At 38.9% G+C, this 20,360-nt stretch overlaps 1 protein-coding gene across 2 annotated transcripts in view; it reads left to right on the top strand.

Annotated features, from left to right (window-relative positions):
* The window catches only part of SI (sucrase-isomaltase), a 209,472-nt gene that overhangs the window by 90,302 nt on the left and 98,810 nt on the right, over window positions 1–20,360 (top strand). For both annotated transcript variants that reach the window (XM_075202075.1, XM_075202076.1), the window contains exons 21-25: window positions 3,188–3,244; window positions 7,342–7,466; window positions 11,686–11,774; window positions 14,311–14,360; window positions 14,825–14,992. In XM_075202075.1, the coding sequence (XP_075058176.1) occupies window positions 3,188–3,244; window positions 7,342–7,466; window positions 11,686–11,774; window positions 14,311–14,360; window positions 14,825–14,992 (489 nt within the window). The remainder of the gene's footprint in view (window positions 1–3,187; window positions 3,245–7,341; window positions 7,467–11,685; window positions 11,775–14,310; window positions 14,361–14,824; window positions 14,993–20,360) is intronic.

Raw genomic sequence — 20,360 nt, 5'->3', positions numbered from 1 at the left:
GTTTGTAGGCCTTCATTTATTCTACACACAAAACAGATTGTCTTCCTCTCCATCTATGCATATTGGCAATGCAGCCATCGTCTTTGAATCTATATTACACCCTACACTTATAGTTAAATATGTAAAGAAATGGAAAAAGACAGTTTGCTTTCTGTCTCTATAGGCCCCCCTCCACTTTTTTAAAAAAACAAAAAATTCAGCCATTATAGACTGTACAATATTAATTGACATGGAGAAAGCCAGTTTGGTTTCTGTCTCTCTAGGCCCCCCTCCACTTGTATAAAATACCAAAAAATCCAGCCGTTATAGACTGTACAATATTAATTGACATGGAGAAAGCCAGTTTGGTTTCTGTCTCTCTAGGCCCCCCTCCACTTGTCGAAAATACTAATAAATTCAGCCGTTATATACTGTACAATATAAATTGAAATGGACAAAGGCAGTTTGGTATCTGTCTGCATCAGATCCTCTCTCCACTAGGAGTAAAATAGAAAACTATTCAGCCGTTATATAATCTAGAATATAAATAGAAATTGAGAAAGGCAATTTGGTATCTGTCTGCATCATAATCATCAACAGCATCATTAGCGCCCTCGTCGCATACACAAATCTCCCCCTCATCCTCTTCTAATTCCAAAGTGGCATCCTCAATTTGGGTATCACCGGCTACACTCGGGCTATTAAGGCACACATCAGCAGAATGCTCACGATTAGACATCCCACTGTTGGATGGACTCTCCACAGGGATTGTTGTCATTTGTGAATCAGAGCAAATATTCTCCTGTAATGCCTCACTGTTATCTTGCAGCTCGGCTTTGACGCGTAACAGTAGTTGTGCACCAATTGTAGGCTGGGTAACTTTTTGGGATCTGCCACTAATAGCCAAAGGTGAAGGCCTCATTCTCTCTTTGCCACTGCGTGTGTAGAATGGCATGCTTGCAATTTTTTTTTTATCGTCACTTAACTTTTGCTCAGTTACACTTCTTTTTCGCTTCAATACAGTAAATTTTTTGGGGGGTTTTGTTTTTTGCACTAATTTGAAAACACTCTGTTGTTTGACATCGCCTTGGCCAGATGACGTACTGGGAACACTAACATCAGGACTGGTGACAGAACCTGGTTGCTCATTCAGATCATATGTGGACTGCTTTGAATCCATTCTGAGCGCAAACCACTGGGGAGTGCTAAAAATTATTTAGTAGATACTGCTGACAGATATGACTTTTGACAGCCAGAAATATTAATGCACAATTAGGGAGGACACCCCAAAAGCACTGAGGAGTGCTAAAAATTATTTAGTAGATACTGCTGACAGATATGACTTTTGACAGCCAGAAATATTAATGCACAATTAGGGAGGACACCCCAAAAGCACTGAGGTGTGCTAAAAATTATTTAGTAGATACTGCTGACAGATATGACTTTTGACAGCCAGAAATATTAATGCACAATTAGGGAGGACACCCCAAAAACACTGAGGAGTGCTAAAAATTATTTAGTAGATACTGCTGACAGATATGACTTTTGACAGCCAGAAATATTAATGCACAATTAGGGAGGACACCCCAAAAACACTGAGGAGTGCTAAAAATTATTTAGTAGATACTGCTGACAGATATGACTTTTGACAGCCAGAAATATTAATGCACAATTAGGGAGGACACCCCAAAAGCACTGAGGAGTGCTACAAATTATTTAGTAGATACTGCTGACAGATATGACTTTTGACAGCCAGAAATATTAATGCACAATTAGGGAGGACACCCCAAAAACACTGAGGAGTGCTAAAAATTATTTAGTAGATACTGCTGACAGATATGACTTTTGACAGCCAGAAATATTAATGCACAATTATGGGGGACACCCCAAAAGCGCTGGGGAGTGCCAAATATGAAGAAAAAATAATAAACCTCTATCCTCCTCTCTGCACTAGCGATTTTGGTTAGAGCAATTGCAAGAACAATATTGTATTCTCTGTCCCTGCTCTAATTAGCCTATGACTACACCCTGCTCTCTCCCTCTGTCAAATGGCGATGGATTGCTGTGGAGGCGTGTATTTATAAAGTTGAAGTATCGCGAGAACCGAGTCCCGAGATCCGACGACGTCACAATGACGTTCGGCCTCGATTTGGATTCGGAATGGGCGGGAGAGTACCGAGCTGCTCAGCTCGGTACTCGGATACCCAAAGTTCGGGTGGGTTCGGTTCTCGGAGAACCGGACCCGCCCATCTCTAATTTGGGCAGACTTTCGACCATCGTGTCACTGCACACACTGACCCGACTTTTGAACGAGCGGTCGTATGTCGGCTGATTTAGCCGATTATTGGATGAAAACTGTGTAGTGTGTACCTAGCTTAAGCACAGCAATTATAACACTATGTGTGTTTGAATATACAATATTTATTAGGGTAGGTTTTGTCGATTTTTTACTATGACCCTGTACACAGCATTATTCATTTGGGCGCATGGGGACTCCTTAGATTTATCTTTGGTTGTGTTATTTCTTCCCTGGAGGGTGGGATCCCCTCCTTTTACACTCCCCATTTCCGTGGCAGCCATTTCAGATTCACTGGTGAGAAGCGCAGTTACTCATTTCCATTTTCTGAAGGCAATCACTTCAGAAATAGCTGTTTGTCTAACAAAGGTAAAGGGATTAACTATGCAGAAAAGCAGATCATGTCATTAAATCAAAGTACCAACATTGAGGGCCTCATGTAGAGTCGAATGTCCTAATTGTAAAAAGCACTTTTTCAAACTGTGCAAGCGTTGTAGGCAAAGATACGTCTCAGTCTCCTCTCAGACTTACATATCAGACACTTTTAATGCAGGAAATGCTTTAAGTGTATCTTAGGAAGTGTACGCAAGTTGCGTACTATCTGAAGTCACATGTACAGATACGCGCCGCTCGGAATACTAACTAGAGAACAGAATACAATTTACACTTATGCTGTAAGCATTCATTGCGTCCAACTCTACAGTAAGTTAGTCTATTTTATGGCTAATCAAGCTTATTATAAGCTCATCCAATTACAGACTAACCTGCTACATAGTTTGTATGGCTACTTTGTGCATACTCTGTGGTATCATGTGACCCCTTGCAGGCTCCATATTGTGTGACACAGCATCAAAAACAATCAATAACTGTGTGCTGTTTTGTAAAACAAAATCTGTTTCTTTATTAATCTAGAATTCTGAACATGCGGATGCATACATTCCTGATGCTGTGTGGTATGATTATGAAACAGTAAGTGAATACTTTTTTTGCGTTCATAACTTTCTGTGGAGGCTTTGGTTTCTACAACTTTTATATTTCTAAGCTATTTTAATATGGTCAGACATATTTTCTATATTACTAAGCAAATGTCACAAAACATTGTATGTGTCCATTGTGTTTTTAGGCCTTGCTTTGCATATGCATGACTACAATCTGTGATAAGATAGTACTTTAGATGTTGTATTTGTGCAAGAACTATGTGTTTATGCACTAACGTACATAGAGCTCTAGTGCTCTGTTTTTTGTGCAGAGCAGTGCCATATATGACACTGAGGTATTTCATATAACGCAACTATGCTCCAAAATGTGGCACGTTGGATTTTGCACAGGGAGGAGGGGAGGGAGCAGTGTAACAGGCCACGGGTTGGATAAGGAATGTCAACAGACAAAATGACGACAGTCATAATGTCGACACAGTTATAATGTTGATAGTCATAATGGGCCTGAGTCATTAAGGAAAGTAAGGCAAAATAAGGAATAAATGTTCTCCTGGACAAACCATGTTACAATGCAAGGGGTGCAAATTAGTTTATTGTTTTGCACATAAGTTAAATAGTGGCTGTTTTTTTCATGTAGCACACAAATACTTGATAGCTTTACTTTTACACTGAAATTTAAAGTTGATCTAGGACATGCCCTTCCCCAACTATAAATCTGTCCCAACATTTTAAATTTGCCTCCCCCTCCAATGCAACATGGATTTGCCCAGATGCAATGTTACTCATATTTTATGCTTTGCTATTCTTAATGACTGAGGCCCAATGTGTACATGTTTCCCATGGCTTGAAGTCAAGCCTTGGGAAATCCTCATGGTAGATATATGACAACTACCGCTATGAGCTCATTTGCGCCTTGAGCACTGAGGAGCTAGTATTGCGTCACAAGGAATTTTTATTTTGGCAAGCCAAGGTTCCATGGATTTATTACAGATGAAGAGCCTGGATCTAGATGAGAAATAAAGAGGGTCAATGAGGGTAGTGTAGGGGTGTTTTTATTTAAATTACAATCATTGTTACATTTGTGTCTGTCTATTATTTTCATTTTTCCTTCTTTACTACAGGTCCCAGCAGTCCTTAAGTGTCAGGCCCTGGCAGCCTTGGGTATGCTGGTGCTTGTAGTACTACAAGCACAAGCATGCCAAAACATTTAATGGCAGCGTGGGCATGCTGGGAGTTGTAGCCCACCATGGCCAAAATTGATTTATACATGTAATTTATCATTATTACCCCACACCCTACTGCTACAGGTGTGTGTAAAGAGCCCTAGTACTATCAGCACAGGTCTGATTAAACCTAGGGGGCAATGTTCACATTATTTTTTTGCTGACCCGATCTCTCTGGGGAATACAGCCCAGTGCTGACCAGCCTGGGGCTGGTTTGGCATTGTGGCAGGGGGAATTCATGCTGTGTGTTTCCCTGCTATAGATAGTGACACCAGCCCAGACTGGCAAAGCCTAGTATCCCAAATATAGGGAATCTGTAGGGCCCTCAAGGTGGAGTCTAAAAGAGCGGGAGGTTTTCATCAGCGACCCCGCAAGGAGGTAGCTTCTCCCACCCCTCAGGTCATGGCCCCCTAAGTTGTTATCCAGCAAGACCAGGTGGAGAATGCTAGAGTCTGAGATGGCAGGGTGGAATGTAAGATCATGGAGGCCCAGAGGAGCCAGCGACTCAAGGTCAAGAGTACCGAGACATGTAGTTATCTACAGGTAACTGGTACTCAGAGGTCCAGGAGAGCTGAGCAGCCCCGGGATCGCTTGGAAGTGTAATGGTCTGCAGATAAAAGGATGCAGAGGTCCAGGTATGCTGATGAGACTAACATCTGTCACACATGGAGGTGCAACGGTCGGCAGGTGAGTGGTACACGGACTTCCAGGAGAGCTAGGAAGTCTCTTGTCTGGATCATTTGTTGGTGTAACGATCTTCCAGTGGAAAGGTCACAGGGGTCCAGGTATGCTGATGAGATTAGTGTATGAAACACACGGAGGTGAATTGGTCTGCAGGTGAGTGGTGCACAGAAGGCCAGGAGAGCTGGGAAGCCCCGGGTCTGGATCACTTGTTAGTGTAACGATCTGCAGGTGGAAAGGACACAGGGGTCCAGGGTCCAGGTATGCTGTTGAGGTTAGAGTCTGGAACACACAGAGATGCAACTGTCTGTAGATGAGTGGTTCACGGAGGTCCAGGAGAGATGGAAAGCCCCAGATCTGGATCACCTGCTGTCTGCAGGTGGACAGGACACAGGGGTCAGGTATCCTGGTGAGATTAGTGTCTGAAAGACATGGAGGTGCAATGGTCTGCAGGTGAATGGTACACGGAGGTCCAGGAGAGCTGGGAAGCCCTGGGTTTGGATCACTTGATGGTGTAACGATCTGCTGGTGGAAAGAACACAGGGGTCCAAGTATGCTAGTAAGGAATACAGATAACAACAGTCTGCAAGCATAAAAACAACAGGAGTCAGAAGGAAACACGTCCTCACAGGTAGGGAGACCTGAAGATCTGGCATTTAAGCATAGCATCAGGTGCTTTAAATAGACTGGATCAGCAGGTTAGTTAACCAATGAAATGAATGATATGAATTTTCAAAAAGCATGCGTTGACCCGAAGATGGCGCCCGTCAGGGAGAGCCACGGCACCCAGCGCTGGAGAGGGGAGCAGATGCAATCGGGCAGGTAGGAGCGTCGGACCCCAACTGTGTGGTCAATGGGTCTGGTGCATGATACCTAGAGCTGAAAATAGTAAAATCAGGGGGAACCCAGGCTTTTTCTCTAGTGTTGGTTAAGCTGTTTGGGAGGAGGGCACGCCGTTTTTTTTTTCATTTATTGCCGTCTTTTTTAACAGCCATTTCTGTTTTCTGTATATTTATGTCAACATTTTGAATGTCGACTTTACAACACTGTCCATCTTTTACATGTCAACATTTTAACTGTGTCGAAATTATGAACATTTATGCGTTATGACTGTCGGCATTATAAGTGTGTCAACATCATGACTGTCAACATTATGGTGCCAACATTTTTACTGTCGACATTTCAACTACATCCCCAGGCCGCATAGTAATGATTATTATTGGCCGAAAGAAAGACGTAATAATGGCACAGTATATGTCATAGCTACGGCCTCATCTAAAATACTGTGTTCAATTCTAGAGGCCATATCTCCAGAAGTATATAAATACAGTGCATTAGAGACTGTACAAAGAAGGTCAACTAAAATGGTGCATGGCCTACATCACAAAACATACCTCGGTAGATTAAAAGATCTTAAAAGATCTTTAAAGCAGAGAAGTGAAATGGGGGATATGGCAGAAACTTTCAAATGTATCAACGGTTTTAACAAGGTACAGGAGGGAAACATTCTTCAAAGGAGGAAAAGTATTAGAACACGAGGACGTGCACTAAAACTGGAAGGAGGTAGATTTAGAGGAAAATTGAGGAAAAACTGCTTCACAGAAAGGGTAGTGGATAAGTGAATAGTCTTCCATCAGAGTTGGTAGAGGCTAATACAGTAGAGCAATTTATACACGCTTGGGATAGACATAAGGAAGTCCTTAAATAGAAATAAGAATTAAATAGGGGCAGAGGTTACAATAGGTGAAAAACTGGGTAGAATAGATGGGGCCCACTGGTTCTTATCTACAGTCAATTTCTATGTTTTTATGACTACATCTCCACGCCGTTCATGGACAACCAAGCAAAAAGTGGTCACCTCAAGGCAAATATAAATGTAAGAGTGGGAATACACCACTCATTCCTCAATGTTTGCCTTGATACACGCACACCTCTGCTCTTAGCAGTATTGAATCTTGTACTAATATAAGAGCCACTCATTGTGTCTTCACTCAGTTAATGAATATATTTTATATAAAAAATAAAAAAAATCAACTAGCACTAAATAATGCTGAAAAAGAAACCAACATTTATCAGTAAAATAATAACAATTATTTTTTAATACTAAGCATGAATATTTTAAATTCCACCTGTTCTTTAATTGTACACAAAGTCAAAAGCAGAAGATTTGATACAAAATAGATGCATGCATATTGTTATAATGAAATCCTAATCCTCATCACAGGGTAGAAAATCTGCGTTTAGAAAGCAGCGTGTTTCCATGTACCTACCAGCAGACAAACTTGGACTTCATCTCAGGGGTGGTTGCATATTACCCACTCAGAAGCCAGCTCGCACTACTGAATACAGGTATGAATAACAAGCTTGATTGGCATTTGAAACAGTGACAAATATTGGCAGCACATGGCAGCAACAGCAGTCCTATTACATAACCCAGCATTTGTACTTTGAAATTACTATGTGTTGTAATTGTGCACCTGCAGCATGAAGGCTACAGACTGGCTTCTTATGCCAGATTTTCTGTTTTCTATCCTCACATAACCTGTCTCAATCGTTATAATCACAGACGATTGTTGTGAGACTGTGGCTGATTCCAATCCCTAAATGATTGCATCTGTTTAAAAAAGAAAATGCACTATATAACTTATATTATTTCAAATATTGTCTGGATTTTTATGTTTTTAATTTCTAAAACTTCATATCATACCAACATATTGAAGCAATTAAGTTTGAGCTACCAGCATAGAGAGAAGATCTGGGAGCGAATGTTTCTCCAAGCAGGGCATGTGGTCAGCCCAGACTAGCACTTAAAGCAACAGCACCATTATTTTCAGTGAAACATGCGATTAGGTATAATTAAAATCAATGTTTACTCTCTGGCAAACAAATATGCAAGTTTTAGGAAAAATAAGTAAACATATAAAACATACAATACCCTTGTTGAACAAGTGTGTACAACCCTAAACTAATACTTGCATTATCACCTTTAGATTTTATTATAGCATTGAGTTACCTGCAATTATATCTAAGTCTTCCCCACACAAAAGTTCAAGTTTCTTGTAACTGAGAGAGGATCACCTGTTCAGAGACTTCTTTAGGTCATTCCACAGGCTTTCAGTGGGAATGAGGTCTGGTCTCTGACAAGGCCATTCCAAGACTTTTGGCCTGAATCATGAAGGAACGTAAATGCAGATTTTGTGTGTATAAACCGCAAATTTAATCTGCGCATGCCCATGTATCGCATGTATCTTGGACGCAATTTACACTTGCGACAGCTTGCGGCTTACTACGCGGTAAGGGTGGAACGCGGAACTGTGAAGGCGTGAACTTGTATAATACAGACACATGGGGGTGTGTACCCCGTAGGTAAATCCTGGACGCAGACACAACACACGTCAAAAAATGGCTAAAACTGTGAGGCAGGAATAAGGTGGCGCAAGTAGTTAGCTAGCTGCACGAACTGTTCGCAGCTCGGTAGGGTATTACGAGTAGCATGCAACCGCAATGAGGCTGAGATGGTAGCCCTCAAATCCGTTGATAAGTATAATGGTTGGCCCAAGTTTGATGGGCCAAGAATGATTGCTTATTTTACCTCTTTATTAAAATTGCTCTGATGTTACATTGTTTATGTTTTCTTAAATTGCTGCCAGTGAATTGTTAATCAACTACTTCAGCTAAGGTAAAAGAAACTGACATTTTGGAAACCTTTGCCTGCCTTTATAAAAATGGATTCATATTATCAACACCATTCGTGCGTAGTGGAAGTTAGGGCCATAGAGCTTTACAGCAATGTAAGGGGAGATGGGTATGCTGAGCAAAAGTGGCCTATGGGGCCAAATATTTAAATATGGGCCATATGACCACCCTGAAAATTACCCTTGTCTGTAACCTATTAAAATCAGCATACAACATTATTAGATACTTCTCTTTAAAGATGCTTTATTTTTCATAAAAGATCCAAGTGATTGTGTAATAAAGAACTTAAAAAAGGATGATTCAGACGTATTACAAATTCTCTCCTCAATAGTTAGCAGAACAATAATTGCATTCTATCAGTAATTATGGTAAGAGGATTATTCCCTTTACGGTTGTATAAAATATTGCTTTAAGCATTCAGATGGACATAACATTATGCATTATGTCAACATCTCAGCAATAAACACTGGTTTTCATGCAAAATCTGATTTCAAGCAGTCTGACATTATTTCTCCCTAGAGGTCTGTTAGGCATCTGTAAATATGAAGAGCTACAAGATGAAAAATGAAAGAAAAAAGTTTTGCTGAGATAAAAGAAAAGAATCTCTATTCTGGTGTTGCTTGTGCAACTAAACTTGATCCCACATAATCCCAAAACACACCGCCAATAAAAAGAAAGTTACGCTTCAAGCCTGACATTTGGTCAGAGTTAAATGACTTTGAAAAAGGTGTACAGTTCCATTATCCCATCATAGCCATAATGGAAAACTATCTGCAGTTCATGAAACAATAAGAATTAAGTGTGATTCTACGAAGAATTGGTTTAGTAATAGGAAGATTTGGAAGCCATTGCGGGCATATGCCACTATTTTATATGAGCAATACTGGTAAATGGTATTTTGTTAGAAATAACAATATTGTTTCATCTTACCTGAAAAACTGGGATATACTGTAACACAGAAACATTACTGGGCGATAAATGAACAAGCAGAGCTATCATCAAATTGTATTTTGTGTAAAACCATAAAAGATCAGCAGTTTATTATAAAAGTACTAAAACATAGTCTAGTGTAGCCACATAGGCAGGTAATATAACCAAAATAAATGAAATACTGACATAAAGTGTACTAACCCATTTGCTGCCAGCAATTGGGCTAAAACTGTGCCTCAGGAGTTCTCACCATTTATCTCATTTTTGTGCTGCGTTCGATTTGCTAGAAATCTGTTTTGTACATGTGCCTTAAAGCAACTAAATAGTATGGGTCTGATTCATTAAGGAAAGGAAAGCAAAAAAACTGATAACTTTGCACCTTGGTAAAGCCATGTTGCATTGGAGGGCGAGGCAAACTTAAAATGTGATGGCAGATTTATAGTTAGAGTAAGGCATGTTCTAGATCAACTTTAAATTTCAGTGTACAAATAAAGCTATTAAGTATTTGTGTGTAACATGAAAAAACAGCCAGTATTTAACGTATGTGTAAAATAATAAACTAATTTGCACCCCTTGCATTGTAACATGGTTTTGTCCAGGAGAAAATGTACTCATAATTTTGCCTTAATTTTCTTATCGAATCAGGCCCTATATGTTTATGAACAGATATGGCTGTGTTTTGATTCCCTTGTCAAGTAAATATATTTTTAATTTATAGGCATATACAGGGAAAATAAGGTGCAAGCTTTAAAAAAAACTTTATAATTTTTTTTATTGTTCCCTTAGCTAATTTCACAAAATTAATTCAACCCACAAATTGTACCCCTTATTTTTTGTGCATCTTATAACATTTCCAGGGGTATCAACAGTGTGCATTTTATATGAGCTTTGGTGAATGCATTGAGCTATGTAAATAATTGTTATCACTTTTTTTTTTCAGTCTTTTACATTAAAAGTGATGGGTTAACATGCAATTCCAGAATATGTCAGTGCTTGGAAACATATGTTCTTGGGGCACTGTGGCAGAGATGATCTGGATCTTACTGCCTGTCACTTTAGTGCTTTGTGAGGCATCTATTTCCCCTTGAGTCTTAGTAGTGACAGGTGTCTAAAATGTTTTGGGTGGAGAGTGACACCATTCTAAAATGAGTTTTACCAGCTGGTGTGTTGTTAATGATCGTGGTAAACGCTGTCTCAGGCAAAGCTCAGAAATCTCTTTTATCCATAGTTGCCCATAGCTGCTAATGATTTTCCGTTCAGATTCCAGTGTCAACATCAACTTAGCCATTGTTTTCTGTGGAACATCAACTTTTGAGCAGTTTCATCACTAAAGGGCACCAAAGTCATCACTCTCTGAAATGTATTGATGTCTCATCCACTAGTCATGTTACATAAAATATTGGAAATCTTGGTCTGGTCTCTAAGAATGAGGAAAAGGGTAATGGCTTAATCCAGAAGTCAGATCTGCATTCAATATACTTTTCAATTCCTCACTTGCTGAAATGTTTTCTTTATTTTGGTACTTATCAGTACATATTTTAATGTCAATGTTACTCTTGCAATGTAAAATGTGTCAATGACTAAAAAAGAACTTAATGAATCACAGTGACATCTGCAGGCTAATATACTGCACTACAATCTTTAATAAAATGCCTAATGATTTCTTGTTCTGTGTTTTATGTAATAGTATATTGTACGAGTCAGTTTTCCTTGTATTATGCACAGCTAATGACTATTTGGTCATTTTAAAATAAATGGCAATATTTATTTTACCAAAAGTGGTACCAGATAAATCAGTTTTAATTTAAATACGCTAGATGCTAATTCATCACTTAAGTTCAGAACTAAATATGCTAATTTTAATATTCTATAGCTTGCTAACTTGCATTCTGATTTAATGTGCAAATTATATAAACAACTTTTTACTATCAATTTGTTTCAGTCGGAAAAATCCTCTTGGAATTATAATTGCGTTGGATGATGCGCTCTCTGCCAAAGGAGAATTCTACTGGGATGATCTAGAATCTAGAGGTGATGGAAATAATTGTTAATGTTCCTTCTAGCACCGAGAATAAAGTTGTCCTTTTTGATTTGTTTTTTATTTCAATGCAGTGAGACTTCCCCAAATAATTAATGTATTAATTTGTACATGTATTAAATGTTTCATCAGTAATTTTAATATAAAGTTGCTTTGTGGCTACAAAAAACATTGTACTTGTGGTAATGTAGACCAGAATGTGAAAAGTTTTTCCATATGAGATTCTGACAAATTTCATCCTACATTTAGCTTCATCTATTGGCCATAGATCTCCATAATGGCACCTTAATGAGTTTTTAATTTGCATACCCATACTGTTAATCAAAATAGCCAGATGGCAATATCTAGCAATTCTTTATAAGTACTTCAAAGATACAGTTAACACTAAACTGTAAAGCAGTTGTGAAAATGTGTATGTGAGAAAAGGTGGTGCTAATTAAGCATACATGAAAAAGACTCCAAAAAGTGTATTTAAATGCTTTTATTCTGTGTTTTAAAAGACTCAGACAATATATATGCACAGTAGGTAAAAAGATATATAAGCAAAAAGATAAACTAAAACACACAGTAAATTTGTTAAACTGGGTACACACTACAGAAATTTCTACCAACTTTTTATGCCGAGCGATTTTACATGCGATCGATGTTCCGATCGCTCGGTCCATGGACTGCATACACACTAGCCTTGTTTAGGACGATAATGGGAAGAGCGGACGTCCCTTTAGCAACTTTTTACAGCCATGTTGTCGTGAGCAATGGCTGTAATTTCGTACTCACTGTGGTGGATCGGTCGGAAGTTTATACACACTACACAGCGGGAACGAGATTGGAACGAAAATATTAAACGGTACGACCAACCAAATGAGGTGACAGTCGTCCATTTGGGCAGACTTTCGACCATCGTGTCACTGCACACACTGACCTGACTTTTGAACGAGCGGTCGTATGTCGGCTGTTTGCTGATTATTGGACGAAAACTGTGTAGTGTGTACCCAGCTTAAGTCTTGCTCTAAAATAACTTACAACTCACTACAAGTGTCTTCAACAGTATAATGAATCCATTCTGGAAGATTGGTTAACCACTGTATTGTACAAGTGATATTGATTTTTTTAAAGGGCACCTGTACGGTCTCATGCCATGTTGTTTAGCGTAAAATATGTAAATTTTTACTGCACATGCACTCAAACAAAAGCATACACCTACGTCATTATGCAGATTTGACATTTGCTCATCCTTACATATGGAGGGGCAGGGTGGGGGAGGGAAAGAGAGGACAAATGCAGTCCAGTAGTACAGTAATGAATTGTTTATTTAATTGTGACTGAGGCAAACCAACACGGAGACACAAATACGCCTGTTAGTAGCCATATCACTTGCCGGTGCCTGAGCGCTGGTGCAAATACACTCTGATGGTGAACAGCTAGTCACTTCTGATTGTAGATTGAACTCTGAAGCAGATAGCGCTATCTTCATTGAACTTGCCTATATTACATGATTTTGTGTCCATAATTTATAATGAATTCTTTGCTACTTTCATTCATACTGAAGAAGATTATAAATGTTGTTGTTTTTCTTTAAATCAATCCTAATAGCGAATCTGTATTTCGCTATCAAAACAAAGGTTAAAAAACTAGGTTGATTGATTCCGATGTACACCTGATATAAACTTGGTGTGTATGCTATTGGTGCAGAGAGGGATGCATCTTGAGATGCCATATGGATGTAGATACGCTATTTTTACATGCATTTGTTTTGAGCTTTTTTTCTCTTTTGTGCATTTAACTCAGCATCAGGCCTTTTATCTTCTACAAAAAATGTTATCTAACTGGGCAAGTCCATTCACAGCAGCATATATTTATGGGCATCATCACAAAATTATTTTTGCTTTTCATCAAGCTACCTTTAAAGGTTGTAAATGACCCTCACTGAGGAAATATTCAATATTACATACAATGCAAAAATTAAACTAAAATAAGTTAGCATAAATTAATAAGTATTCATGATTGTCAAAGGACTAGGTTAATGAATATAACATTAACTATCTAAGACTTTCTATTTTATTGGATATTTATTGGGCATTTTTGACTGTTTGCATTCATACTTTTGAAAAAACAACTTTTCCCAGGATTAATTTGAACATATTTAGTTGCAAAGGGTCTTAGAGTTTTAGAGCTTGTATATAGTCCTGTTTAGGTATGTTTTCAGTAATGTCTATTCACACTACAGAAAAGAATAATTGAATTGTTTTTATTAAATGATAACAAATGCTGCTTTGTGGTGCCATGTTTATTTCTCCCTTCAGGTAGGAAAATGATACACTTTTTTATTAAATTCACTAGTAGACATATTAGGGGGGGAAAAACCTATATTAGAATACTAACAGCCCACAAGATGTTAATAGTATGGAAAATAGAAGGCAAATCCATAACAATAATTGGATGATAACATATATAAAAATGATTTGGTATATTATTGTATGGATCGTCGCACACTAATTTTTCTGTTTTTGTTTTTTTTTACCTTCCTAGGTGTCATAGAATCAGGCAACTATATTTTATATAGTTTCTCTGTTTCCAATGTAAGTATTTATCTATTAATAATATGAAAATGATGTGGCGGAAACTAGAGCATCAAAAACCTATTTGAGCTTCGATCAACTGCGATTTGGCCAAAATATAAAATATGGAATTATTGCATCTCTAGAAAAAACAGAATAGGGGAGACATGTTTAAACTGGAATAGTACATAAAGAAAGAAAAACTGAATAAAGTATTACATTTAACTTAATAAAGTTAACTGAGACAATTTGAAAGACATTGGCCATTGTTCGACATAAGAGTTAATTACATGCCATGTAAATATAACACTCTCCTAAGCCAAATAAAACTGTACAATAAAACATTATAAATGCCAATCTGCACAGGACAAGAATAAGAACATGAAAATACTTTGCCAACATAAAATATGCAATGAACTGGTTAGTTTAATGCCTCTCATAATCAGTGCTCCTTTTAGAATGATTATTGTATGTTTATATTTCAGAATATTCTAACCATGGAAGCAACAAGAGCAGCATACACTGACCCCAACAATCTAAAGTTTGAAGAAATAAAAATACTTGGACTTCCCCGAGGTAGTAAAACTGTCACAGTAAAGAAAGCTGGTGTTGTTCAATCTTCAAGTCATTCGTTTAAACGTGATCATTACCAGGTAGGTAAACATCAGCCACTGCTTTTTTTTATGTCAAAGTATCCCACTTTTTTTATTTCTGTTCTTCCTCCCTTGTCCCCTCCTTTTCCAGCTTCAGTTTCCTTTTCAAACGTTCAACCTAACAAACACTGTCCCATGGGCATGGCTGCCATCAGAAACTGTGGTGCACAGTATTAATTAATCTGGCAGGACCCCACCCCCCCATACATGTGCCCCCCTTCCTCTTTGCCATACATGCGACCCCCACTCCCTCATCACAGTAAATATTCCCCTCCCCCTAAAGTAAATGTTCCCTTTTCCCCCTCCCTATCACAGTAAATGTCCCCGCCTCCCCTCCCCGCAATCACAGTTAATGTCCCCCTCTCCCCCCCCAATCACAGTTAAGGTCTAGGTTCTGGAGGCGGCTGAGTGGAACTTGGGATATTAGGAGATTTCTTTCCATGTTGGGCATACAAAATAAATATTCTGAATGAAGTTGAACTTTAGACTAAAAATGACTATATGTAACTCTGAAACTAGGCAAACTTTTAAATGTACCCCCCTCTCTCCCCCCAAAAATGAATACCTAATTAACTTACCTCTCCTCCGCGATGCTGCAGCTCCCGGTCACTGATACACTGGGATAGCGGCGCTCAGTGATGACGTCACTGCGCCGCTCTCCCAGCCTATCAGAGCCGGGGAGGCGGAGCTGCAGCATTACGGAGAAGAAGGTAAGAAGAAGGGGCAGCATGGTCGGTAGGACTGAGGGGCCCGGGCAGTCCAGGGAGTCCGGACAGACGAAGACGTCTGTCTGGGCCACCTAGTCTGTCCGGGCCCCTCACACCAGTACTGGCCGTACCCCCCTGATGGCGGCCCTGACCATGGGGGATGTACTAAATGGATGATCACAGAAAGGGATGATCGGTATGACTGCCTGCAGTTCACCTTCATAACACTGGATGGCAGTATCTTTTATATTCATTTCAGATGTTACAAACTATATCAAACATTTCAATATAGATAATAATAAAAATAATTGAAAGATCCGAAATGGGCCTTATGAATAGAACCTGCCCTTCTATCTTCGCTCATAATCCCAGAGACCCTTACACCGGCTTTTCCTACAGCCGAAAACAATGTTTGGGATGCTCTTTCCTAAACACAAACAATCTCCTTGGGCTTTTAAAACACATATGACAGAAACCTACATACGTATTTGCCATTTACCACTTTCCCGATGCGTCTCTCACAGTGCGTTTAACTTTAATTGCTTTTTATATGCCTCTTCCATTTAAGTGTGTCTGGCTAACATCAACACTGAAAGAAAGCCGGATTACTAAAAACAAGCATTTGTCTTAAACAAGAAAATAGTCTCTTTTTTTGCAAACATGTTTAATATAAACTCAATGGAGTTTGTATGCAATTTTCCATGCAATGACAAATGTATTGCAAATGCCAGTGTGTACTGTATGCAGCCTTAAGGCTATAATACCAGCTGTTATGAGCTATAAAGGATTTCTTGAAAACTTTTGCAAGATATAACAGCAGGAGGCTGAAGCCAAAAATACGATGACAGATAGTTTATGAGTGACTCTGTTGCCAAAAAAAAAAAAAAAAATCTCACAAAAAACTTATTTGCTAAAATTGCCAGTGTGACATCTCTAGTGGGAATTGGTGTTTGCTATGCTTGCTCGTGTGGCATACTTTTTAATGTTACTATAGCAAATATTCACCATACAAGAATAGGTTCATGAAGAACCATACATGCCCATGAAATATTGGATAAAAAAAGCAAAACACAAACAATACTGACAAATTGAAACAAAGCCAATGTAGGAAAGTGCATTAAAACAGGAAGTCATAATGAGGTTTTATGGCAGCTGAGGGTGAATTGGGCCTTTAAATTTTGAATGTGTTTTATGGCAAAATAGTGTACCCATGCAACGATAATTAAACATTTTTCAGTAGTACAATAAAAATGCATTGCATCTGTTTCCTTCTTATCTATGGTTTTGATGTGGAAGCCAACCTGATTGACACAATATTGACTCTTGTGCTTGAGAAGTGTCCACATCTGATGTAAATGCAATAAAGACTTCATACTTACTTCAGAAGACTTTGAAAAATGCTTTTTGCTTTATCAGTTTGCTCAAATGCAAATGGAAAAACATAGAAGAGACAGTACTTAACAATACTCCTTACAGATTTGTAAAGACTAATAAAAAGATAGCTACAAAAGTTGCTTTCATGAGTCTGACTATCTCAAGGCAGACAAATCTACACACATCTACCATTGTATCACTTTTCAATGTGTTCTAAGTTTAAGTGAAAAAGGCTACAGAGATAACAGGGGTTCCACCAAGTACAATAACAACTGGTCAAATCCTTCCTTATCTGTGAATTACTGAAAATGTATTAAAATATTGAGATTTTGGGTAAAACTTACTTTCTAATTACCTTTGATAAACAATAATTTGTGTGGCATATTCATTTCAGCATCACCTGGTTATTTTATTTACAGCAACTTAAGAGTTCATACCACTCTTTCCATATCTGATTGGAAATCAAAGCCTAGAGAAAGGTGAAAGCTAAACTAACAATATACAACACAATTCATTACTGGTTAAGCATACAAGTCCAGTTCTTGCAGATGTTTCAATCCATCTTAAGGTAATGTTTAAAAAAATGTTTCCATGAGACATTTAACTCAGCAGTAATTGCACTGAGGACAGGGCCGTCTTTCCAACTGGGCATGATGGGCAGGTGCCTGGGTGCCTAGCGGACAAGGCGGCCTGAGGCAGGACTCCTATAAAAAAACAAAACAAAATAAAAACTAAAAAACTTACCTTTTGCGGTCCCCTCTTCCCTGCTGTGCTTGCAGTGAATGTCGGACATGATGACTTTATCCCGCCCGACATTCATTGCGACCACAGCACGAAGGACCGCAGAACAGGGGTTTGGCACATATATATATATATGGTTAGCCATAATGTCAATTCTTCTACTGCTTTGATTGTAAAACCATAGAATTCCATCCACTTACATTTTTGGTACCACCACTACTAAATTTTCACTTCAACCACTGTGTGTGTGTGTGTGTGTGTGTGTGTGTATAAATATATATATTTAATTATTTCTTATTTTATCACGGTAATATCATGATAATATTAATAGCAATGGGACCAACAAGTAAACATTCATGTTATGCCATACAATAGTGCCCCCAGTTAATATTATGCCACAGTAATACTCCCAATTAATTTTATGCCACACAGAAATCACCACAATCCATGTTATGCCACATAGATGTGCCCCCAATCCTTATTATGCCACATAGTTGTGCCCCCAATTTAAAGTATGCCACACAGTTGCCTCCAAATCAAAGTATGCCACATAGTTGCCCCCAATTCAAAATATGCCACACAGTTAACCTCAATTCAAAATATGCCGCACAGTTGCTCCCCAAATCAAAGTATGCCACACGGTTGCCCCAATTCAAAATATGCCACACAGTTGCCCCAATTTAAAATATGCCACACAGTTAACCTCAATTCAAAATATGCCGCACAGTTGCTCCCCAAATCAAAGTATGCCACACGGTTGCCCCAATTCAAAATATGCCACACAGTTGCCCCAATTCAAAATATGCCACACAGTTGCCCCAATTCAAAATATGCCACACAGTTGCCTTCCAAATCAAAGTATGCCACACAGTTGCCACCCAAATCAAAATATGCCACACAGTTACCCCAAATCAAAATATGCCACACAGTTGCCCCAATTCAAAATAAGCCACACAGTTGCCCCAAATCAAAATATGCCACACAGTTACCCCAAATCGAAATATTCCACACAGTTGCCCCCCAATTCATTTTATGCCTCACATAAGTGCCCCCAGTTAATTGTATGCCACAGCAATGCCCCCAATACCTTTTATGCCACAGTAATGCCCCCAATACCTTTTATGCCACAGTAATGCCCCCTTCTCTTCACACTTCAAAGTGCCTCAAAATATTTTTTGGTTACAGAAAAAATGCCCCCAATGACTCTTATGGCCTCAGAATTGCATAACAATTTTTTTTAGGACACTAATAAATTAATAAAAATTGATATCATTTTATACTTACCTCTTCCAGGCGTGATCCGGTCTGCAAAGATGCTTGGGAGGAACTGCGCAGCCGACACTGAACTGCAGATCAGCTCTTCTCCGGCTGTCATTTTTGATAAATGACAGCCGGAGAAGTGCTGCAGTTCAGTGACGGAGAAGGAATGACAGCCGGAGAAGAGCTGAACATTCAGCTCTCTCCGGCTGTCATTTAGAATGTTTGAACGGCGTGCCAGAACTCAGGGGGCTGCGTGCCGGGGGTTGCTGACCCCTGCACTAGTAGGTTAATTGGCTGCTATCAAAAATTGACCCTACTCTCTCTGTCTGAATGTCTGTCTGTCTGTGTGTGTATGTTAGGGAATTTAGACTGTAAGCTCCAACGGGGCAGGGGCTGAGTTCTCTGTACAGTGCTGCGGAATCAGTGGCGTTATATAAATAAATGGTGATGATGATATGTAGTGGGCAAATAGACATGTTTGGAATTTGGGAAACTACATCATGCTATCAGAGGGAACTGTAACCACCATATCTATCACACCTCCACACTATTAAAGGTGGTGGTAGGCTGTTGGCAGCTTCCCATCCTACCTTTAGAGCTTGGACAAACAAACCAGGGATGCCATCACCCAGGCTCCGGGTCTCCACCGACATCACTTCTGGTTTGTGTCCTTTGCACAATCTCCAAACCCCAGATCCTACTTATGTATTCTAACTATGAATATCACACCCCCTCCAGCTATTGTATGTCTGACTGGATAGCTACTACCGAACATATATTTTTATTTAGACTATAATTCCAATTATTTTCAGCCAATTATGTCCTCCTTAGAATAAAATCTCTCATATCCTGTAAATCAGACACTCACTTGTTGTGTAATTATAAATTCCATATATTCCATCTTTGCTTCTATGGCATGACATGAGTTGTACTCCTCACATTAAGTCAAAAGCATGATTTTCAAAAATGGACTTGGTAAAAAAATGGGACGCCAATTTGACTAGCTATTTGTTCGAACCATAAAATCTATGAATTAAAGCTTTCAAAACTATTCCATAAAATTATCACCTCATTACAGTGTGCCAAGCAAATTTGGACAATCCTACTCCAAAACACACAAATCCTAATTAATTGACCATCATTGCCTCAATTTTATTCATATCGAAAATTAAACCTTTGCTTTCACTCTTCACTACTTTTAGGTCACAAATAAACATGAGCAAAACTGCAGCAAAAGTTTATGCAAATTGAACTTTGCGTGAGAACAGGTTCTTGTGCAATGGTTT

The sequence above is a fragment of the Mixophyes fleayi genome, chromosome 3 (genome assembly GCF_038048845.1).
Source record: "Mixophyes fleayi isolate aMixFle1 chromosome 3, aMixFle1.hap1, whole genome shotgun sequence".
NCBI lineage: Eukaryota > Metazoa > Chordata > Amphibia > Anura > Limnodynastidae > Mixophyes > Mixophyes fleayi.
This window is presented reverse-complemented; position numbering and strand designations above follow the sequence as displayed.